The sequence below is a fragment of the Populus trichocarpa genome, chromosome 5, assembly GCF_000002775.5.
Source record: "Populus trichocarpa isolate Nisqually-1 chromosome 5, P.trichocarpa_v4.1, whole genome shotgun sequence".
Lineage (NCBI taxonomy): Eukaryota > Viridiplantae > Streptophyta > Magnoliopsida > Malpighiales > Salicaceae > Populus > Populus trichocarpa.
This window is the reverse complement of record NC_037289.2, coordinates 24,068,542-24,091,149: the sequence shown is the minus strand read 5'-3', so window position 1 is coordinate 24,091,149 and position 22,608 is coordinate 24,068,542. Positions and strand designations below refer to the sequence as shown.

At 37.1% G+C, this 22,608-nt stretch overlaps 5 protein-coding genes across 6 annotated transcripts; 3 read left to right on the top strand and 2 right to left on the bottom strand.

Annotated features, from left to right (window-relative positions):
• On the top strand, nucleotides 1-1,764 carry LOC7494661 (ornithine decarboxylase). The gene has a single exon (XM_002307720.4). It carries the CDS (start codon nucleotides 379-381, stop codon nucleotides 1,627-1,629), a length of 1,251 nt encoding a protein of 416 aa, XP_002307756.3. The 5' UTR covers nucleotides 1-378; the 3' UTR covers nucleotides 1,630-1,764.
• Nucleotides 1,765-3,310: 1,546 nt separating this feature from the next.
• Nucleotides 3,311-4,668, top strand: LOC7494381 (uncharacterized). The gene is made up of 4 exons (XM_002307719.4): nucleotides 3,311-3,511; nucleotides 3,603-3,685; nucleotides 3,775-4,032; nucleotides 4,141-4,668. Exons 1-4 carry the CDS (start codon nucleotides 3,385-3,387, stop codon nucleotides 4,327-4,329), a joined length of 657 nt encoding a protein of 218 aa, XP_002307755.2. The 5' UTR covers nucleotides 3,311-3,384; the 3' UTR covers nucleotides 4,330-4,668.
• Nucleotides 4,669-7,719: 3,051 nt separating this feature from the next.
• LOC7485623 (plastocyanin A, chloroplastic) lies at nucleotides 7,720-8,400 on the top strand. Its single transcript, XM_002307718.4, has one exon. The coding sequence runs from the start codon at nucleotides 7,720-7,722 to the stop codon at nucleotides 8,224-8,226; it is 507 nt and encodes a 168-aa protein (XP_002307754.1). The 3' UTR covers nucleotides 8,227-8,400.
• LOC7485622 (phospholipase D delta) lies at nucleotides 8,332-14,393 on the bottom strand. 2 transcript variants are annotated; one of them, XM_024601739.2, is made up of 10 exons: nucleotides 13,277-14,392; nucleotides 12,519-12,635; nucleotides 11,715-11,909; nucleotides 11,283-11,564; nucleotides 11,118-11,186; nucleotides 10,843-10,990; nucleotides 10,422-10,570; nucleotides 9,869-10,018; nucleotides 9,107-9,307; nucleotides 8,332-8,852 (listed from the first exon to the last, which is right to left on the bottom strand). In XM_024601739.2, exons 1-10 carry the CDS (start codon nucleotides 14,171-14,173, stop codon nucleotides 8,559-8,561), a joined length of 2,502 nt encoding a protein of 833 aa, XP_024457507.2. In that variant the 5' UTR covers nucleotides 14,174-14,392; the 3' UTR covers nucleotides 8,332-8,558. The 2 variants fall into 2 exon arrangements, with proteins under 2 accessions (XP_024457507.2, XP_052309346.1); XM_052453386.1 differs by having other exon boundaries at nucleotides 8,709-8,852; nucleotides 9,042-9,307; nucleotides 13,277-14,393.
• A 1,009-nt stretch (nucleotides 14,394-15,402) lies between these two features.
• On the bottom strand, nucleotides 15,403-21,307 carry LOC7494001 (uncharacterized). The gene is made up of 14 exons (XM_002306923.4): nucleotides 21,000-21,307; nucleotides 18,997-19,108; nucleotides 18,540-18,652; nucleotides 18,071-18,193; nucleotides 17,765-17,982; nucleotides 17,523-17,598; nucleotides 17,361-17,447; nucleotides 17,156-17,236; nucleotides 16,976-17,008; nucleotides 16,746-16,799; nucleotides 16,616-16,657; nucleotides 16,314-16,392; nucleotides 16,161-16,231; nucleotides 15,403-15,941 (listed from the first exon to the last, which is right to left on the bottom strand). Exons 1-14 carry the CDS (start codon nucleotides 21,162-21,164, stop codon nucleotides 15,852-15,854), a joined length of 1,344 nt encoding a protein of 447 aa, XP_002306959.1. The 5' UTR covers nucleotides 21,165-21,307; the 3' UTR covers nucleotides 15,403-15,851.
• Between the last annotated feature and the right edge of the window lie 1,301 nt (nucleotides 21,308-22,608).

The window sequence follows — 22,608 nt, the reverse complement described above, 5'->3', positions numbered from 1 at the left end:
CTCAAAACTCTTGCTTAATTCAAACGACCCCCTCTTTCAACAGCCAACATTAGCTTAATTGCCGCACAAAACCCCTGATAGGCTTACACCAATCTCGGTAATTAAGAACCTAACACACAAGTATGGTATAACTAATATTCTTCTCCTATAAATTTTATGCAAAGGAAAATGGTGCTGATTCTTTGGAGCTCAAAAGGGAACTCAATAATTCACCCCCCCCCCCTCTTTTCCCCAACGACATAGTGATGCAATCGTACAAGTGTCCTGATTTTTTTTTCTTTCTATGATCTCTATAAATACCCACCAAGTATAAGCCCTTCCTCTGCTCTCAAATCCTCTTCTTCCTTCGTATTTTCTTTGAGCCCTTAGAGTTTAGGCATGGGGTCGATCCCTAAGAACCCCCACGCCGGTGTTCTGTTGGGTGCACCGGGTGTTAAGGGAAAGAGGGTCACAACCATATCAAAAAATGGCCTGACTGAATTTATGCTGTCAATAATCTCAAAAAAACAAGAAACCAAAGAGCCATTTTACGTCCTTGATTTAGGAGAGGTCACTGCCCTCATGGACAAGTGGTTAATGACTCTTCCCATGGTACATCCCTTCTACGCCGTCAAGTGCAATCCTGACCCGGCTCTCCTTGGTTCGTTGGCGGCTCTTGGCTCAAACTTTGATTGTGCAAGCCGGGCCGAGATCGAATCCGTTCTATCCCTCGGAGTTTCTCCGAATCGGATCGTCTATGCGAATCCGTGCAAGCAAGAATCCCACATCAAATACGCTGCAAGTGTGGGCGTTAATTTAACTACTTTTGATTCAAAGGAAGAGCTTGACAAGATTCGGAAATGGCATTCGAAGTGTGCATTGCTCATTCGGATTAAAGCCCCTGATGACAGTGGAGCGAGGTGTCCCTTAGGTCCCAAATATGGCGCACTTCCTGACGAAGTCACGCCTCTTCTCCAAGCCGCTCAAACCGCTCAGCTCAATGTAGTTGGTGTTTCTTTCCATATAGGAAGCGGAGCCACACGCTCTCGAGCATACGAAGGAGCCATAGCTTCGGCTAAATCTGTATTTGAAGCCGCAGTTCGTCTTGGCATGCCTGGAATGAAGATACTAAACATTGGCGGCGGCTTCACGGCCGGATCCCAGTTCGATGAAGCAGCAACAACAATCAAATCCGCCCTCCAAGCTTATTTCCCAAACGAACCGGGCTTGACAGTCATTTCTGAACCGGGCCGGTTTTTTGCTGAGTCGGCTTTCACGTTAGCCACCAACATTATAGGAAAACGTGTCAGAGGTGACTTAAGAGAGTATTGGATTAATGACGGTATTTACGGCTCCATGAACTGTATTTTATACGATCATGCAACTATCACCTGCACGCCTCTCGCTTGCAATTCCAATCATGCGAATCTCACGTGCAAAGGGTTAAGAGCTTATAGCTCGACGGTTTTTGGACCAACATGTGATGCTCTTGACACGGTTTTGACGGGTCATCAGTTGCCGGAACTGCAGATTAATGACTGGCTTGTCTTCCCTAACATGGGTGCTTATACGGCAGCTGCTGGGTCAAGTTTCAACGGGTTCAACACAGCAGCCATTTTGACACACCTTGCCTCCTCGAATATGAACTAGCAGAATGTTGGTTGGTGTGGGGGAATAAAAGGCTGCTTTTTTTTTCTTTTTCTTTTTTCATTTTTGTCTCTCTGGTAACCCGGAAAATCATGTACTATATATTAATTTTTAATACAGTCACTTTTCTCTATGTAATCACATTGCTCTTGCATTAGAATATTATTTTGACTTTTTTCCCCTTGAATAATGCTTTGAAACACACAACGTTTTTTTTATGAATACAATAAATGATCAGGAAGCTACATTAAAATACCACCACGGTCTGTATTTCTTTTTTTTGCACTACTTATTTTCTTTATATGATAATTAATCACAAATCATTTATTCCATTAAGACAGATTATATATTGATAATAATTAAATATTGTTGTGAAACCTGCACAGCAATATATAATACTGAATATTCCACGTTGACATAAGCATGATGAGCTTTTATTTTACTATATGTTAAGTTACATGTTTATAATATATATTTATAGTAGATTCTTACCGTCACAAAGGTATTAGTAATTTTTAATAATACCTGTGTGCTTTGCTCTGCTTTATTTCGGTAGTTGTTTATGAGATGCGTCACACAACAAATATATATATTAACTTCCTTTAATTATTATAATTTTTTTCTTTTTTACTTGGAGAGCTTCTTTCTCCATTATTATTATTATAATAATAAGGATTCAACTGGACTTTATATATATATATATAAGACTAGACTTGAATGAAAGATTCCTAGGATCAATGCAGTGAATATTGAACCCACTCTGGCATCTTTTGCACCATTAAGAGGTGGATTGATTTGGATTGTATCTATCATTTATACAACACCACGACGTTTTATTTATTTTTATGTTTTAAATGTATTTTTAAAATTAAAATTTTTGTTTTAGTTTTAAATTAATATTTTTGATGCTTTTAGATTATTTTAATGTGTTGATGTTAAAAATAATTTAAAAAAAAATAAAAAAAATATTATTTTAATATATTTTAAAATAAAAAATACTTTGAAAACAACTATATTCACCATTCCAAACACGGGGAATCAAGTAGGAACTAGAAAGCTGTATGTATATACTGCAGTGTATTTTTCAAAGAATCTGTATAGAAAAAAGGGATGGTTTTGCAACCACATAATTTAATTAATTACTTTCTGCATTTCTCCATTACTGTACTTTCGTATATTCCTTTCAAATCTCCAAAAGCGAAAACTATAGCTAGAGAAGAACCTATGTTTTTTTTTTAATAAAAAACAATATTTTTTTCAGTTTTTTTTTTTTCTAGTTGAATTAGCATCGTTTTAAATTTTTATTTTTTTAAATTATAGGTTGAATTTATTAGTTAACTCTTCGGTTAACCCGCAACTCTAATCTTACACCGTGTTAGGTTTTATAACCATGGTAAAAACACAACATGATTTTTGCCAAAAATTTCTCTTATCTCCAAGAAAATTAATTTACTAACACTGAATTTTTCTTACAAGCTAAGTTGCTGATTAATAAACGACGAACTATGGATCCTGTATAAAGCCAACACTTGTTCACTTCGGGCCTCGAAGAGGCCATTGTAGCCCAAACATTTCGAGTTTAGCCCATAAAATATGGTCCAATAACGAAACCCAACTCGACACCACTGCCACACAAAACCCATTGGTCCAGAAACTCTGCCGAATAATTAATATCTCCCCTCCCTCACCACTCTGCAGTTTCGACAGGTGTCTTCATAGAAAAATAAAAATAAAAATCACTCACATCTCTTCATCACCATGGAAACTCTGAGCTCCTCTGCAGCAATCGTCTCATCCTCCTCTTCTCCTCTATCCTTCTTCTCTCCAAAACGAAAGGAATTGAATTCCCCTCCTAGACTTCTCCGATTCCACACCTCTTCAAAAAGTAAGTCTCGTTTGAGTCGTTTCTCTCTCTCCGATTCCTACAATTCATTTTTATTTTTTATAAGTGAATTGAATTCTTTTTATCGATTCAGAGGATAACAAAGATTCGGATCTCCAATCCAACTCTAATGATTCCAGCATCGTCCCTCTCTTCAGCAACCCCACGCTCTCCAAGGTAAATAAGTTTATCTCTTTTTTTTTTTTTTCTCAATTTGATGTCAAATTGGTAAATTGATGCTTTTGTTGGGGTAATTTGGGAATTAGGATGCGGCGATGGGATTGGTATTGAGCGCGGCATCTGTGAGAGGATGGACTACAGGTTCAGGCATGGAAGGACCTTCAGTGCCAGCTGGAGCCGAGGACGGATCCAATACGGAGAAGGTCTCGACTCTCCCGTGGTCTCTCTTCACGAAATCACCACGTAGGCGAATGCGCGTGGCGTTTACTTGCAATGTTTGTGGTCAGAGAACTACTCGCGCTATAAATCCCCATGCTTACACTGACGGCACCGTCTTCGTTCAAGTAATTATCGCTTGGCGTTCGTCGATTTTCGGTTGCTTATTTGTTTTGGAATGCTAGGGTTTCGTGTTGAATTTAATTTAATTACTGTTTTTTTGCTGTGTTTTGTAGTGTTGTGGTTGCAATGTGTTTCATAAGCTAGTGGATAATCTGAACTTGTTTCACGAGATGAAGTGCTACGTGAACCCTAGCTTTAATTATCGAGATGCGAAGTGGGATGGTGGATTCAAGTTGTTTGATATGGATGATGATGATGATCATCAGGATCAGGATGGTGGCGGCGACATGTTTCCGATGTAAAGAGGTGAAAATGATTGATCTTGTGATGTACATTATGTTTAATATACTCAGAACTGGAGCATATCGGGGTTGTATAAAGGTTCTTTCTTGTTGCCATTGGTTCTCATTGGTGTGGTAGTGTAATTAATAATAAGTGAGGTTTCATTTAGAGCCGAATAGACTATTATAATTTAGAGGTGGATATTTATAATGAAAAAACTTTCATTATCGAGCATCGCATAAAATGTTGTTGATGGTATTTAAAAGACCAGGCATTGGACATGTTAAATGGTGACCTTGTGAGACTGTAATTTTGATAATACGTATAAGTTGTGATGGGTTTGTTTTATTTTATTCAAATTCTCGAGTTGCAAAGCTTCTAGTCTATGTTTTGAGATTGCGTTATCTCTGTTCTCATTGCTCTTAGTCAAAAATTTTCTTCATATATGTTGAAGTACTGATATGCCACCATGGCCCTTTAGTTGAAATTCATATGATTGGCTTTAGGACAACTTTATCATTAGATCATAAGAGGATAGAGGATTAATGCAAACTCAGTCTGAAGAGATCATGTTTAAGTGTTCACTATTTTGCCATCTTGTCTAGGAACTTGTTCTATTTGGTTGATGTTCTAGAATGTAGAGTACCTAAGCCTGTAGTGTACTTGCTTTGGAGACACATCAGTGGAGGTCAAATAAAGCTAATGTGGAAGTCATAGCAGTTTTTGTTTCTTATTTGATAGTTTCCTTGATGATATCAAGGCAGTTGATCTTGGAAAAAGAATTTATTGTAACTTAAGGATGTCTGATTGGAGAAAGATGTTTGCCAGATCAGGTACTAGTGTGGTTGGACATGTAACGTTTGAGAGAAAATTCTGGTAATATTATGCAATGTCCATAAATGTGAAACTAAGTGAATGAGCTGTCAATATTTGAGATGGAGATTCTGTGAGCAAGGAGTTGGGGCAGGTCAGGTTTTGGTTAATGAAAGACAAGCAGGTTGAGATGCTCTTATTTATTCAGTTTCCATTTGCAGTGCTTAGAATCACTTAGTTTTTTCAATGGGTTTTTAGTTGACATGCATTTGATCAAACCTGTCTACTTTGTTTTCTTTCTTCTTTCTTATTTGAATGGAACAGCCATTTCTACTGGGAATATTGGTTAGAAACCAGATCCAGAGTGGAAACTGGTGTTTTGGATTTTCAAATTCCCCTTTTGTTTTAATAATAATTCTAGTCATGGTTTCAAAGTTTGTTAATTTTGGTGGTTAGTGACTGCAAAATCAGAAGAAATATGTACTTGGTTGGATGAACCATTAGTAAATTTGCTTTGTAGTTTATCAGAATTACTAACGGGAAACTTTCTGTTTAGCATCTGCACTACGGTGTGATACATCAAGCTGTTCTTTGGACGGAATTATTGTTTGAGTCAATGTGGCTTAACTTTAAAGTTCAACTGTGCCTTCTGCAGCTGGGATTTCGGGGAAATGGTTTCACATAGACCTGCCTTCAGAGCTTCTCCGGGAATTTCATGGAAGACCTTGCAAATTTTTATTTTCTGACAGTATATATTCAGGTTATATAAGGTGGTCTTTTGATCTCTATATTCAGTTTTCTCTAATCAATCAATGGGCTTATTTGGTGGGCTACAAAAAGTCTCGACAGCTTTCATGCTTAGTTTGGATTTTGGTAGGAGTAGGACCATCTGCTCGTGAAAGATACCTGGAATATCTTTATATAGGTAGTACATAGGCAGTACATAGCTAGTACATTGCAAATACGAGTACAAGAAGAGCTGAAGGAGCAAGGAAGAGGTTCACCCATGTAGTCACGCTCTTCCATTTGTGCTCGTCCTCTCAACTATTAGATCCTTGCGAGGAATTTTTAGGGCCTTTTTTAAGGTAAAACAGGCCTTGGATTGTTGCAGCGCGTTGTCTTCCAGTCTGTTCACTACCGTGAGAGCTCTAACATCCTTGTTCATTTACGTGCTTCACTACATCATATACTTTATAGTATTTTTCAGCGTTGCTTAATTGCTACCCCATCTACTTATCCAACTTCCCTCTTTATGTTAGCATAAATGTGGCTTGAGTGTTTAGTGTAAGAGTGTGGTTGCAGTTGCTTTTTAAAATGTTTTTTTTATTTTTTAAAAATTATTTTTGAGATCAGCACATACGATTCAGAACATAAAAAAAAAATTTAGCAAACAAAAAAAATTTAAATTTTTGTGGGATGCTTAGTTAATGTTGTGCTGTACAGATTGAAAAAAGGTTGGTTAAACAGCATCTCGTGATTAAATTTACTGTTATTTATGCTGACGACACGGTCTGCTGATTTCACTATGCTTTTGTGGGTGTATTTAAAATGTATTTTACTTTAAATAGTAATTCTTTTAGTGTATTTTGATGATTTAATATGGTTAAAAATAAAAAAATCAAAAAAAAATTATTTTAATATATTTTTAAACTCTAAAAAAATAAAATATACTATAATATCAAACACAATTCGTATTGCTGCCTGGGTGTTATGGATTGATTATCATCTGCCCTTAATGGGCCCTTTCGTGGAAAGAAGAAAAAAATGGAGTGGTGGGTGCCAATGCTGCCTGAGCCACATAACAATGGTTGCGATTGGCAAAAATATCTGCTAGGGGACATATCTATCACATATTTGTAGATTTGGAGCGCATGATGGGATTTGGTATGCAGTTGTGGGCGAGAAAAAAGAAAAAGAAAAAGAAAAAAGAAGCACGCATCTTCACTGAAAATGATAGTTTGAAAGCCAGCAATGATTTTTTAGTTTAGTTTTGTTTCCTTTCCACTGATTTTTTTTTAGGGCGTGATGAGGCTAAGGAGTTTAACCACAGGAAAAGAAAAACTATGATTTTACCCTGTGTTTGTTTATTATTTCAAGATAAAAAAAAAGAATATAAATTTATTTTATATCTATTTTCAGTAATAAATAGAAGTCTAAGAGAAGAATAGCAAGGTATTAGCATTGTTTTTCCCAGGTGGGAAAATAATTTAATCTTGAGATTTCAAGATAAGGTATAAATCAAAGAGCAGTTTCCTTGTCCAACTCAAACGCTTATCCCTTCCATGATTGTCATACCTCCCAATCCTCCCACGTCTCCCATTCTCCTCCTCACTTCAATACATTCAATGCCACGTCAGGAAACAGCATCCAAACCAGCCAATGAGAGCAGTCCTCACAGATAACCCCTTTTCTTGCCCATCCTCTTCGCCATACATTTTCTCATCACAAAATCTAAACCACACAAAATGAACCTCTCACCCCTCAGCCTCACACTTGCATTCCATCACACTATTAAACCAACCAGACTCCCTTCCCACTTCTGACTAATCGCCTCCAGCACACAATACCAGCAAAAACCAGAACAAAAAACCTCTAGAATGGCCACTGTCACCTCTGCTGCTGTTTCAATCCCTTCTTTCACCGGTCTTAAGGCAGGCAGTGCCTCCAATGCTAAAGTCAGTGCCAGTGCCAAGGTCTCAGCCTCTCCACTCCCAAGGCTCAGCATCAAGGCCTCAATGAAAGACGTTGGTGCTGCCGTTGTCGCCACCGCTGCTAGCGCAATGATTGCTAGCAATGCTATGGCCATCGACGTCTTGCTTGGAGCTGACGATGGATCATTGGCTTTTGTTCCCAGCGAGTTCTCCATATCCCCTGGTGAAAAGATCGTCTTCAAGAACAATGCCGGATTCCCACACAACATTGTCTTCGACGAGGATTCTATTCCAAGTGGGGTTGATGCGTCAAAAATCTCCATGAGTGAGGAGGATCTCCTCAATGCCAAAGGAGAGACTTTCGAAGTTGCCTTGAGTAACAAAGGCGAATACAGCTTCTACTGTTCTCCTCACCAGGGAGCTGGCATGGTGGGAAAAGTTACCGTTAATTAAGTTTAATTACATGAAGAATCTGTAGGGATCATCTCATGCTTCTCTTCTTATTTTTTGGAAGATAGTAGAGTTTATAAATCTTAATGGTGGGAATGAGAGAATATATGGGGTGAACCAATATTGTATAATGCCTTTCAATTTTAATCAACATTATTGTAGTTTTTGTGATTCAAATTTCATCAGTCTAATCTTTTTATTCATAATCCTATTAAATAAATTCAAAATTGGTAGCCCACAGAAAATTGGCACAGCTGACCTAGACGTTGCTTGAATCAGTATAAGCTGCAAAGTAAAACCACATGAAACGGATAACAAAACTGAAACCCTGAAACCTATGTAGTTAATGCATCGGGAAGGTTTGTACGGGCTCCAAGCACCTTGCCACCAACATCCGGGAAAGTCTCTTGCCCTGGCAAAGGGCTTACCTTGCCATTGCCATCAACCTCCACAGGGTATTTAAGAAGATGTCCTTGCAATAGTGTAAAATCCTCCGCCGTGAACTTCTTCCAGTTATCTTCAGCGATTTTGTTCACGCTCTTGACACAATCCAAACTTCCAGGCTCTTTAAACAAGTTATCAACCAGCCCCAAATGTTCTGCCCAGAGAGACATTCGGTACCCATATACCTGAAGACACATCAACTAGCTTGATCAGCTAACCAAGGTTAAAATTCTTACAAAAGCATATCCAATGAGAATATGTTCAATGACAGGTTTATTGACTTGGCCTCCTCTGGGATATCCTAGAATGAAGGCAATAAAACTGAAGGACTATAAATGATTTAAGGTTTAAACTACTACAATTAAGGTATAAACCTGGCCTAGTGGATGTCTCTTCTTAAATGATTTAAGGTTTAAACTACTATAATGAAGGTATAAACCTGGCCTAGTGGATGTCTCTTCTTATTGCTCCACGTATGATGAGGCTGATATGCGCCCATTGCTATCTCAGTATCTCTTGAACCGGCCATAGATCGTTCGTTAATATTGGCAGATCCCAGTATTATGTACTCGTCATCTACTATCATTCCCTTTGCATGTACGTAAACCATAAACCGTTGAAATTTTTGAGACATGGAAACCTGAAAAATGGTCAGAGCAAAATTATTAAGACCCAAAAGGAATATATATGACGCCTTCAAATTTGCAAGTAAAATCCACAATGCATTCCAAAGAAGTACAAGGAAAGATGCAACTAATGAAGAAGATCAGATATCCATCATGCAGACCATCCATAGAATTAACCCTTAATTAGCTGGTAGTTCCGGTTATCCCTCAGTAAACCTTAATTAAGATCCAAGGCAGTAGATGGAATGCTGAGGCTTCTCGATCCAGAAAAATAAACAGTAATCACAAAATGAAATTTTGAATCATGACCGTCAAAAATTTAGCAACATGCCACACTAAAGCTAAGTTATAAGCATGTAGTAACAGAAAATTGGTCTAATCAGTAGGGAACTTTCCTTGTATTCCAGGGTATCCTACTTGACTAAGCTACAAGGTTCCTGGACTATATTAAGTCGGAACGTTCCCCATTTAATGGACACCGAACAATCCTTTTTTCATCAGAAGTTTATATCTTCTTATAAAATAATGTCTAATAATTAGATAATTGGAAAGTAAGTTCCATTTAGTACTGTTACCGTCTGGTCGCAAGACTTGTCTGAACCTGGCACTTGTTCCCTATTACCAAGACAGTAGAAATTTAGGTAGTCTTGTGGATGTGAATTCTCAAGATTCATGGATTTCAACTCTTTTGCTATCACTTCATACATCATTTGCATCGTCTGTCCCTGGAACATAAAAAAACACATTATCACATGGTTAAAATACACAATAAAAATAAAGCAGGTCACGATTTCTCCTCGTGGAAATAAAACTTATGACTGCCATATATGATTCAAGAAATTAACCACAGCAAAATATGGAGATTTGTAGAATTGCCTTTACCACCAGAAAGCATAGCACCATAGCAGCTAAAAATGCAATAAGAAATACAAAATGTTTATCCGGAACAGTCTCCATACCAAGCAACGCAAATGTGGTAGACTTTCAAATATCCAAAATGTTCAGGTTATTTTTTCCTCAAAATGCGAGTTAAAAACAGATGAGAATTCTTTTTGGATCTTCCTCTCCACACTTGCAGTGTTCTCAACTTGCACTCAATGAAGTCACAAATTTTTTATGTTAAATTACCTGCCAAAAGAGAATTTCTTGTACAGAGGCAGAAGTGGGAGCACCCTCAGGCCACATTGGTATCACAACATAAACAGCGAATCTCTCCTTTGCTCTTATTTTACTTGCTATCTTCAATGCCAACTCCATAGGAATTAAATTTTCAGCACCTAATCATACCAAAACATGATTAAAATAAAAGTAAAAGTGCCCTTTCATTAAAATTTCTGAGGCAGATATGAAAGTCAAATACATAATAGGAATTACTATGATCTAGACCCTAAATCATAAGCTAAAATGTTTTTAAAGCCAGGTTTATCAGTTTATGAAAGCAGACATATGCTTCTGTCAGAGTTTATATTCACAGTAGAGATGAGGTGATCTGTTTAAGCAACCATGTTTTTGTTCTTATGCGAAAAGTATCTTCAGACGATGAAATAACCTGCATTTTTATATTCTGACCACGCAAACGATGACCCAAGGAAATATTGATTCTCAATATATATGAAGTGCTGGGCCAATCTGATTGCCTGAACATATGCTGTCTGAATGCTCTTGTCAATGACCATATTTTTAGCACAAACAAGGTTCTGCAACAAAAGGATGGGATAGAATTAGTGAATTATGGTAATGTCAAAATTCAAATGTGTTAAAGATCATGCCCAATCAACAGAAAGGCCATGTACTCAATTTTTTTTCAGTCTACAGAAATTTAACCTGCTTTTCAGCTCGATAAACATCTTTGGGAAATCCTTTCAAAGATCCCGAATCTATAGATCGGAAAACCTGTCAATTCAGTAGAGCCACTGATGATTATTTAATTTGACATAGACTGTTTTAAATGTACAAAAGCTTTGCAAAGGAAAGTGCATGCTAATGAACCTGAACATGCCAGTTTTCAGGATCATCTTCATTGGACACCCATAATTTAGGATCATCACTGGGGACTGATGGGGAAGGACCATGTATCCATGAGATCCGTTCTAACTTTATTAATGAATCGTCGCGCCAAGGCGTTGACCTTTTAAAACTTCGTCCAAACTCTGACCATTTTGAGGCTTTCCTCCATCGCTGCTCAAAATTAGTAAGCACATCATATGCAGCAGGCCCTTCGATTTTGCAATGCAAATCATGCCATGGCTGCCTTGGGCCCATTGTTCCTGCCTATCATTTAAAAAACAAACAAGGTAAATAGATAGTTTACTCTGCAAGAGCCAGTGATCTGGAAGAGCATGCTAAACATAAACCCTGAACATGAATATTCATCGCAGTGTAAGAACATAGTTATTTTTGTCAGAGAAATTGAATACTCACGGGAAATGTTGGATTATGATAATCATCCTGAAATACAGTGTCGAGATCCTGAAATAACCGATGTTCAGGTGTATCATAGCGGCCATCACAAAGATCTAGACCCCCTATAAAAGCAGTTATCTTCCGGTTGTTTCCAGATGCCTGTGCATCCACAATTACACATTTCTGATGATGTGTATAGAGGGTCCCAACAACCTGAAAAGAGATGTCATGATAAAGCTGTCAGCAAAGATACTGTTTGATCAGAAGAAATAGACTGAAATCTATGGATGTTAAACTTATAGAGGCAGTTCCAGTTAATTTCACGCATCAACAACATCAAAGAAATATATGCTTGATTAGATAATGTTATGATAACATCCTTTCCCATTTTGCAGTAATATTGACAATGATAGACATTACATAGACAACAGATATCGGTCAAGAATCACCTGGCTAAAGAATGAACCAGGCTTTTATTGTATAGTCAAACAATTTAGACATTTTGATACTCTCTGTCTAAATTTGAAAATTTGTTAATAATTCACTCTGAATTGCACAATGAAAAAAAAAACAGGTATGCTCAAGTAAGTTTTCCATCTCTGGTAAACCTATTTTCCTTTGGGCCCTTAAAAAAAATTAAGAAACAAGAGAAAGAAGCATGATCAAAGATGTGGCTAGAAATATTCCCGTCTAAGCCCAGAAACACAGCAAACCACCACACAGAGATGAGTAAGTAGTTCTAGCAATCAAAACAATCACAGTGTTTATAATTATTCATTGATGAACAAAATGATGGAACAGTAAGTGGAACACTAAGCATGCCTGCTGCTTGAAAAAGCTGAGCTTACTGCCTGGATAACGCGGCGACAGTACACAATTCACTGAAGAATGCTTGAAAAACTTCCGCGTCTCTTCATCATGAGTTTGCATCACTCCAGTCTGCAAGCAACACCCTTTCAACATTAGATTAAGAATCTCAAATCTCAATTGAACCAACGATAACTGAATTATAGAATCACTTTAACCAAAACTTCAGCAATGCACTTAATAAAATTTACCAAACCAGGATTATATGACAAATCCACTATTCATCCAAAAAGAGAAACAAAGTCCACCACACCCCCTAAATAAACATGAAAAGCCAGTTGAACTACAAGCAATTAATGTCAAGTATACATCATGTGTCCAATTTAAGCAAGAATCCAGTAGGCACAAAGAGTACAGCAAACTGATAATTTACTTCCCATCAACAGCCCTATTATAAAACAATCAATTACAAACCAGAATCAAAGAGTATAAAACTTCAAACCTTTTTCCCATCAAACACCAACTATGAACAGACAAAAAGAAATCCAAACTCAAGAATGCCAGAACACGTATCAAATTCCAAATTTAGCAAGATTCTAGTAGTATTCAAATCCCAGTACCAAGTATCACTATCACCAATTATTTCTGTCTTTTCCCATCAGGACCTCATCATAAACATCAATTAAAACGAGAATCCAAGAACACATTTTTCTCATTAAAATAAATAAATTAAACAGTCAATTAAAAACCCAAATCCAAGAATGAACACATACCGTGCGAATAAAAAACTTGTTATGAGAAGTCTTATCATCCCAAACCAGCAACAGAACTCTCACACCTTCTTGTGATTTATACTTGAGCAATTCTCCCAAATTCAAATCCCCACCTCTCGGCAATGGTTTTGAAGGCTCCCTCACCAATCTTACCTTATGATAAATCGACCAACCAACTATATAAACCAAATGATGTGCTTCTACTATAGCATGACATATATCCTCCCAGCATTTCTCATGCCTGAACAAATTCCCATTCTCTAATTCAATCTCCGGCAAGCTCGAATCCGGCACATGCGCGTCCTGATAAAGGGTAACATTCCCTCCATGCCTCACCGGAAAATAACAATTTTCAACCCCGAGTTTATTATCAATCTGCTCACATTTCGTAAATTTCATCTCGACGTGAAGGGCACATCCAGTTTTTGGCGGTTTTCCGTACAATCCGATTATGGGAAACCAATCCTTGATCGTTTCACCTGACAAGATCTTCTCTACTTCAACACTTGCTATCCCTATAAACTCAGCACCGAACATGTCATCATCTTTCACGTAAAATTCAATCTTTTCAGCCGGGTGAGCCAAAGGAATCTTGAAGTGTTCGTTCCATATCGGATTTTGATTGTTCGAAATCACGCGCGTGCGGGCGACTCTTGCGCCCGATACCCCAACCATAACGTATGGGTCACTTGTAATGATCTTGTGGCGGCGGTGTTGCTGTTCTTTTCTCTCTTTGGAGCATGGATCCCGACACGAGTCAAATACAGTAAAACATCGACGAAGACGGTCTGATACTAAATCCATGTTTGGTAACCTTCGAGCTTCGATTATTCTTAAATCAAGGTCTCCATGGAGAATCGATGTTGCTGTCTTCGGATTATCGTCTGCTGCTTCCATTCTGAAAGAACTGAAAAACCTTCCCGAGGAATGTTGGGCACTAAAGTAAATGTAACTATAGTAACCGTGTTATCGTGGAATATTCCTCGGTTTCTCCGGCGAAGCCAAACAGGGCTTAAACTGATGGCTTGTAGAGTGCAGAAAGAAACGGAGGAGAAAATTTGGGAGCAGGGTCAGTTGCCTTAGCAGATTGTGACACGTGGATGATATTAATCGCCGTGTTTGTGTTAAACTCTTTAAATAATAATCTAGCTTACAGTAGAAAGTTAATTAGATGGTGTCATGTCATGATTGAGTTCTATAAAGTTGGTGTTGAATGTTATCCGAAGACGGAAGCAATCAAGATAAAGAAAATATATTTCTAATTTTTTTTATCTTAAATAATAAAGATTTATTTTAAAAATAATTTTATTTTATATTTTTTAATCATTCTATTAAAATACCATTATAGCCCTTTTATTTATACCAGCCTGATGTCTAATGCATACGGCTAAAGGAAAAATTGAATTCGGTTTGCTAAAAAATTAGTGATTCATCATTTCCTGTTGTCATTAGATATAATTGAATCGGAGGTGGATGATGCGTTCTTAAATTATAAATTTAATAATAAATATCTTTTAATTTGAATCTAAAGAGAATCTTTTTTATAAATATATTGATGTGGTATAATTGATATTTCCAGTGTTTTATTTTATATTTTTTAAAACAATATCTATCGGAATGGGTTTTTTTCCTAATAAAAAAATGTTGAAGATAGATTTTATTTTTATTTTTTTAACTCGAGTTGTCTGAGTTAGTTTATACATATTACAACTAATTTTTAAATTCACTAAATATCCTGCAACCCAATAAATATATAAAGCAACGTAAAAATGAAGGCATGTACAATAAAACTTGAACCCAATGCAGGAAAAGAAAACAAGTTTCTTCCACCAGACAACATCAAGTGCCGAAGATAGATTTTACTTGAAGCATGCAGTAGTGGGGGTGATAAATAAATGATGTGGGGACGCCAAGGGAAGCAGGGAGTGGAGGTGACCGTTTGGGTTGATTTTTTTAATTGTGTACATATATTGAAGTTATAAAAAATTTTAAAAAATAATAATTATTATATTTCCAAGCTTAATTGTTTTGTATTATATTTCTATCTGAGGTTGTATACGTTAAAAAAATATATTTGTTATAAAAAATGAAAAATCCAGCTTTTAACAATAATGGCCAACAATCGCTTACAGGGAACAAAACCAGCTTTCTATTTAGCTTAACTTAATAGTATCTGGTTTACACGTCTCCCTTACTTTTTCGTCATTATAATAATAATAGTAGTAGTAATAAATTACATGCCGTCGGTTTGTTAATTTTTGGGTCACCAACATATAGATCGTGATACACACTACACTGTCATCACCTGTCACCAATGACTTCCAGGATGTAAGCTCCGGCATCGTGCTGTCTTCTCTTGTGAAGGTTCTTGTCTAGAGAAGAAGTGGTTTAGAGCATACATTTGGTCACTGGGCCAATGTAGCTAGACTAGACTCAGGGTTCCAGAACTTCTAATCTCGGTTTCTAGTGCTTAATTCCCAGCAAGCATGGGAGGTTTTGTAGATAAAAATAAATACTAGGGCACAGCTTAAAACCAGAAAAGCCATGGCTGTCTTTTGAGTAACCATTTTCATGTCTAGGCATCCACGTAGTTGGAATTACAGACCTTCTCATTTGCAATGGGAGGAGCGATCCTTATCATGAGACTCTGGATGAAGGCTATCATCTACATAAAATTGTCAAGAAGCATGGAAATTGTCAGCAAATAATTAAGATTTTGTTTAATAGCAAAGATACAAAGCTAACAGGGTCCGGCGAGGATGCTTCGTTTTGGGAATGCTGGGGCCAACTGCGCGGTTGTCCACATTCCCAAACGGGTTCTGAATTGCATATAATCCTCTTACTGAAATGTATCAGCAGTTGAAAACAATGTAAAAGCGCTTACCGATGCAAATCCGACGCACATAATACTGAAACCAGGGAAGTGGAATGGTGCCCTTTCAGAGAGAAATAAAGCTGGAAAACAATTTGACTTTATTAGTTTCGATTTACTTGTAGGCCTGGTAATAATTTCTTAAGAAAATGAAATCCCACTCACCTGTTAAAGGAGAGAAAAGCAAGGGAGAAATGACATTAGCAAAGGAGCTTATACCAGAAATGCACCCTTGAGCCTTCCCCTAAAAAGAAAAGGACGATGATCAGCATCAGAGGCACTCCAGACAAGTGAGGCGACCTTGCAAACAGAATCTATATGCTAATAAGAGGACACTTGACGTGTCATGAACTGAAGGGTGTCTAATATGAACTGCAAGACGACTCCATTTGTTGCTTAACTCGCTTTCTCTCCTGTCAAGGCATAGCCTACCAACTAATATCTTGAAAGACCAGTAAGAATGGTACCTGCTCACAGGATCCAACTTGCTTAGACACAATGCTCCGCATCTGCAATTCGATTTTGAAACATTATTTAGAGAATTCTGTTACTTAAACGATGACAAACTTCATAAAAACAAACAAAGCTAGAACTTACACATGGTTGTGAAAAGACAATCAGAACGGAGAACATGGCAGCAACGTAAGGTACCTATAAGAATCGGCTAAGAAGTTAGCAATGTCAAGACATGTGACAAGCATTAGATAAAGCATATGCCAGAAACAATGAATGATATTGAAAAGCCTACTGAATCGTAAAAATAAAAAGCATCCGAAAACAAAAGGAAAGAAGCTTGCTCTTGCTAGTTAAGTTTCAAAAAAAAGTACCCAGAAGGTCCACGCAATGCTGTAAAGAAACACCTGCATCCAATGCCATAAGTGAATCAGTAACACGAACTGGCTTAAAGGTTGCTGTGACTAATAGACTGAACAACTAGTTAAGGACATTCTTCCGGTCCAAATAACAGTTGGGCTGAAGTCAAATTATATAGAATGGAAGGTGCTTACATGTACACATGTAAAAAAAAGCCCTACTGCAAGCAGCCTTGCTTCTCCTAGAGCAGGAGCCAGTATAGGCATAAGAACCAACTGCAAGTTGTTGAGCAATGACTTTTCAGATCAACAGAAAAGATATCAATATATACATACGCCCTATGCGAAACAAATGACAGAGAATGTCATAAAAACTGAAACTAAATAATGTAAGAAATACCTGTGAAAGAGTCCCTGCAATTCCAGTAATTACCATCAAGTCAGCAAATTGGTCCTTGTTAAAGTGAAATCGTGCCTTCAAATAATACTGCAAAGAAAAAGTCACCACTAACGAAGAGCAAAACAAACACGGTAAGCCTAATTCGTGTGTTTAGGAAGGTACCAGTAACGAAGCATGAAGACCAACTTCCGCGAGACTGTAGAAAAATGCGACAACGGCAGCTTGCGAAAGCGTCACGCTGCAAGTAAGCACTATACATATTAATATCTGCGACAATAGCAGCTCAGAAAAAAATGTCTGTTGTAGGTAAAGTTAAGCACTTGTTACAAATAGAAAGCCATATTCATCACAGAATTGAAGTATCAGTAGACAAAATTTCGACTCGGAGGGAAGGAACCACTAACCTGCTTTTAAGCAAGCAGAGCATATCCTCCAAGGAAGGCGCTGATTTAAAAATCTGCACATTTTTACTTGGAATCTCATTTGTAGCATAATCTTTTCCTTTTCCTTTCGGTTTCCCATTAGAAGTTAATATTGGAGCCGTTAGTTGTTCATCAATGATGGAATCCTGGAGAAAAAATCTCATGTACACTAGAGATGCGATTGCTACCGAGGCAGAAACCTGATAAAAAAAATTGGATTGGTGATAAAAGAATGTTAAGAAACGAAAACGGAGGCGAGGAGGGAGAGAGGTTGCACGTTCCATATACCTGGAAGGTGGAGGCGGTGGAGAGGAAACGAGTGGAAAGGTTTCCGCATACGAAAGCGGAGGACGCAATGCCTGAAAGAATCCCAAACGCGGATGCTCGCCGGCCCTCAGGAACATTGTCTGCCTGTAGTTTAAGATAAGTCTCGTTAAGACAGTATCCGGTGCTGATCATACCAGCAGATAAACTAATGCCATCCATCTCAAGTTTTCCGTATAGGATCAACCATTTGTTAGCCAGTGTCTATGACTGATTCCGACAAATAGCAGCACTGCCGTAGCAAATAATCGGAGCCCTTTTGCCTTGTAACATTGAGCCTTGAAATGAAAACACCATGGCAAATTGAGCAAAAATATTTATACTTTCTATTTTTTATATTTGAGCAAAAATATAAATGCTCAAATATAAAAAATAAAAAGTATAAATATTTCGAATTGTTGTTATCACAGGAAAGAAAAGAAAGGGTATTTACCACATAGGCGAGGGCAAGGCATGGGACGCTTCCCTCGCAGACCATGGCAATGAGAGTCTTGACGACATAGTACGCGTAAAAGAAGTTCCTCGTTCTGCTGTAGGCCAATATGGCTGCAATAAATATTTTAATATCTGGTGAAGTACAATTCCTGCAATATTTTCTACGAGAATTATTGAGGGAAGTTTATAATTGTGTTACAAACCGGTGTTTTTTTTTTAAATATTTGTTATATATTTTTATACTGTTTTAACGTGCGGATATAAAAATAATTTTAAAAAAATAAAAAATATATATTTTAATATATCTTCACAAAAAAACAATTTAAAAAGGGCACAAGTAAACAGAGCTGAAAGTTACTACAGGGACTAAGTTTACTTATTGAAATTTGACAGTAGATAAACCCCTTCATCTTTCTGGTTGATGGGGGAAGAAAAACAGAGCAGGAAATGCTTACCTGAGGGAACTATTACAAGACTCAATGGAACGGTAAGCAAAGCTTTCCGGCCATACTTGTCCGACATATTCCCTATTAAAGGCATCATCACCAACGTTCCAAGCCCTATGATCTGCATAAAACAAACCTTCTTTATTGATTACGACAGATTCTTTACTTCCACTCTGAATGCATGTTTTTGTCTTTATAGTTCATCAAACAAACATTCCGAGCACCCAATCTTGCTTCTTTCTTCGAAAAGATAAAAGAGATGTGCTGCCATAACCACGATGATCTTTAGTGGGCCAAAGTGGCCACCTAAGATCGTATGGTATGATAGTGTAAAAAAAGCAGACAAGGAGGAGTTGTAAATAAAAAGAAGTGAGTTTTTGTATGTAGACATGCGTCACTGTTGACTCTTCTCAAGAACAGGGTCTAGTTGTTAAGAGTATAATTTTACTATGAAGTTTCAAGTTTATATTTTATAAATCTATATAAAAAAGGAAAAATGTTTCAATTTTACAAAGTTAAGATAAGATTTAAAAAAAAAAAGAAGAAGGGTATTTATAGTCCAAAGATATAGAATCTTTAAAAAAATTTTTATTAAATATGAAGATATTTGCAGGATCTTATAAAATATAGAATTTATTATAAAAATAATTTACATAAAGGATGTCACTCTTTGACTAAAGGGTGACCATGTCGTCGGCGGTGATATTTGTGGATAAGAAGACACCTGTAACTTTTTTTTTCGATAACGACAACACTTACAATCTTGAAAGAGCTCAAAAGACATTTCATAGTGACACCCAGGGAAGTTTCGTTTCAAGAGGTTGGTATAATTTAGTTTATGTCATAGACGATGCAGACCGAAGCCTGAAACTTTTTCATAATATTCTCTCGACACGCAAATGTACATTAACGGCTGGGGTCACCATGGATGTTGAGAAGGAGTAGAGAAAGTGAGTCAAGAACAGATGATTCAATGCCGACAGTCTTTCCATCTCTCTCTTCTTTGCTCTCAAAACATAAAGAAAGAACTACCTAAAGCAAAAGCTTCGTGACAAAACCTATAAAAAGCATGCTCTTAAAGCACGGCCAATATAACGCCTACATGTATATAACCTGGAAAAAAAGGTGTCTTGTGTTTAGGCTTTAGGGATCTGGCATTTAAAGCTCACTCTCGTAGCTAACCGTTTGGGAGGTAGCGGGTGTCAAATTCACTGCTGTAAACACCAGCACTTGACAGCAAAACCATCACCATTCCAGAAATAATTAGTTCAAAGAAATCAGCAGCACTTTAAAGGCTCCATTATTTCTACCTCTTCTTGTCTTGATTTTGCCATAACTGAAGAGTGATGACCAGTGGCAGTCTAAAGACTTCATCATGCCTTACAACTTTTTAAGAGGCTGTTAATTTGGTACACCTTAAGATTTTTCTAGACATGGGAGTTTTGAGTGAGCCCATTTTAGATTTAGTTGCTGATGGTTCAGTCCAGCAAGATTTTTGCTTGGGCTTCTGGTCATCTTAAGTTAAGATGGTAACACTAAAGTTGACTGTATCAACCCAAATTAACAGAGAGAGTGAAAAAGTGGGGTGCAAGTAGCGGTTGGCAGTTTCTCCACATATTGTAGCAATTACATCCAAAATGCTTATCTGCTGAAACTGAAAGGAAATTTCCTATAGGATTGGGGGGACAGAGGACAGCCAGTCCTCTGCCTGTTAAAGGTCTATACTCTACTGTGGCCTCGTGATACTGGATTTTGGATTCAAGAAGAATAATATATGCTTGACACCTCAACCACAATTTCAAGGTCTTAACTTGAACAAAGTACTAGTTATGCCTGCAAGTGATTGATGGGCAAACAAATAAGATATTGTTTTCTAAGAGCCCAGGGTCACTTAATCCTGTTGCATATGTAACAAAGAACAGAATCATGCATGGTGACCTTGAACTGCAGAGAAACGATGAATGCATGTGGAATGCTGGGAGAAAACCGAAATATGGTGTAACAGAACATACCGCTTGTTGGAATCCTGTTAGGTAAATGGCCAGTGAACACTCATCTCTTCCGGGGCATAAGGCAGACATTGTAACATCAGTGATGGCAGGGATTACCATAACTGCTGAGAAATTATGCAGAAATATTGTAATGAAGAGATGACTTAAACCTGACAACGTTTTCATTTCTCACTCTCTGATCTCTCAACAACAACAACAACCGAAGTGAGACTAGGAAGGGAAGGAGCAAAAGAAAGAAACCCACTCCCTACCGATAGAGCCTACAAGTGACACTCACAGAGGCAAAGGACTTTCTTTTAATGAGAGTGAATCACACACGTGTTTATATTTGTAGGAGTAAGTGAAGTTTTATTCCACTATGGTAAAAACATTAGTGTAACAAAATTTTGAAAATTTTAATAAAGGCTGGATTTATAAGGATAAAAACATTCACAGAGTTACTATGATGCATCTTATAATTTATTATCTTGAAATTAGTGAATATCCTGCGACGTAAAAAATAGAAAAAATAAAAACAGAGAAGATATGTCTTTATATGTTTTTTTTTATAATTATAAAAAAATCTCTTAAAAACTACTATTGTACGGGTATATTTAATTTAGGCTGTTGTTCTTATTTTTTCATCCGAATAAGTTTTGTCCCTGTTGTTTTTTTTTTAGATACTAACCACACACTTTCTAAATTTAAACTCAAAATCTCTTAAAAAATGAAAAATATTAATATTAATTGAACTAGTATAAATCAATTTCATCTAAAATTACATAAAGTTATAAAAGAGGTAATCTACAAGTTAAAAATTGTGCTCGTTCCTTCTTCTTTTTTTCTCTATCAAGAATTCAATGTGTAAGTTATACAGACAGAGACACTGTTCTTTCAGATTTTTCAAGGGATAAGTAAAAGTAAAGTGTGACAATGATCTGGTGAATGATGGTTGCTTGCAAGTTCATGCAAGAAAAAAACCCCAATCTTTCAATTCAGGATTCCACCTCGGATGGCGCAGGGGAGCAGTTGCGCAATGAAGTGTGCAAGTTAGTTTCGCATGGCTCACTAATAGTTTTTTATGCCGAAATACATGTTAATGATGTTTTTTTATTTTTTAAAAATTATTTTTAACATCAACACATCAAAACGATTCAAAAAATACAAACCGCACTCAATTTTAGCAAAAAAAAAAATTCAAAATTTAACGAAACGCAGGTTGAAATGTACAGCCAAACAGGCTCTAAGATAGGTTGCAGACAGGAGTGCTGGCAAACCAGAATGGGTCGAGGATGTATAAAGAAGGTAAACTTTCCTGGATCAGAAACCTGTGACAGAGATTGTTGTTTTTTTTTACCAGAAACATGCTGTAGAGTTTGTCGTTTATACTTATTAGTAGTTTGGATTGTGATCCCTTCAAGTTCAAGTTTTAGGTTTTTTAGTTAATCATGTTGGCTTAACATCGAGTGTCACTTGTCGAGTTTGCTGTGATCGAAAAAAATATAGAGCTCGGAAACACCTCCAGGCTCTAGCATGCTAACGAATAATGTGGCAATGGCCCATCCCTCGTCCTCTTGGGCAAGATTTACCTGTAATGGTGAGTGTTCCACTTTAGTCCTTATATATTTTA

Coding starts and splice junctions, on each gene's coding strand:
- LOC7494661 (XM_002307720.4), top strand. CDS start 379: ATGGGGTCGATCCCTAAGAACCCCCACGCCGGTGTTCTGTTGGGTGCA.
- LOC7494381 (XM_002307719.4), top strand. CDS start 3,385: ATGGAAACTCTGAGCTCCTCTGCAGCAATCGTCTCATCCTCCTCTTCT. Junction 3,686..3,774: donor GCAACCCCACGCTCTCCAAG/GTAAATAAGTTT, acceptor TTTGGGAATTAG/GATGCGGCGATGGGATTGGT. Junction 4,033..4,140: donor ACGGCACCGTCTTCGTTCAA/GTAATTATCGCT, acceptor TGTGTTTTGTAG/TGTTGTGGTTGCAATGTGTT.
- LOC7485623 (XM_002307718.4), top strand. CDS start 7,720: ATGGCCACTGTCACCTCTGCTGCTGTTTCAATCCCTTCTTTCACCGGT.
- LOC7485622 (XM_024601739.2), bottom strand. CDS start 14,173: ATGGAAGCAGCAGACGATAATCCGAAGACAGCAACATCGATTCTCCAT. Junction 10,991..11,117: donor TTTATCGAGCTGAAAAGCAG/GTTAAATTTCTG, acceptor CTTTTGTTGCAG/AACCTTGTTTGTGCTAAAAA. Junction 10,571..10,842: donor GTCAGAATATAAAAATGCAG/GTTATTTCATCG, acceptor TGGTATGATTAG/GTGCTGAAAATTTAATTCCT.
- LOC7494001 (XM_002306923.4), bottom strand. CDS start 21,164: ATGAAAACGTTGTCAGGTTTAAGTCATCTCTTCATTACAATATTTCTG. Junction 19,109..20,999: donor TAACAGGATTCCAACAAGCG/GTATGTTCTGTT, acceptor TGTTTTATGCAG/ATCATAGGGCTTGGAACGTT. Junction 18,194..18,539: donor GCCTTGCCCTCGCCTATGTG/GTAAATACCCTT, acceptor CTTAAACTACAG/GCAGACAATGTTCCTGAGGG.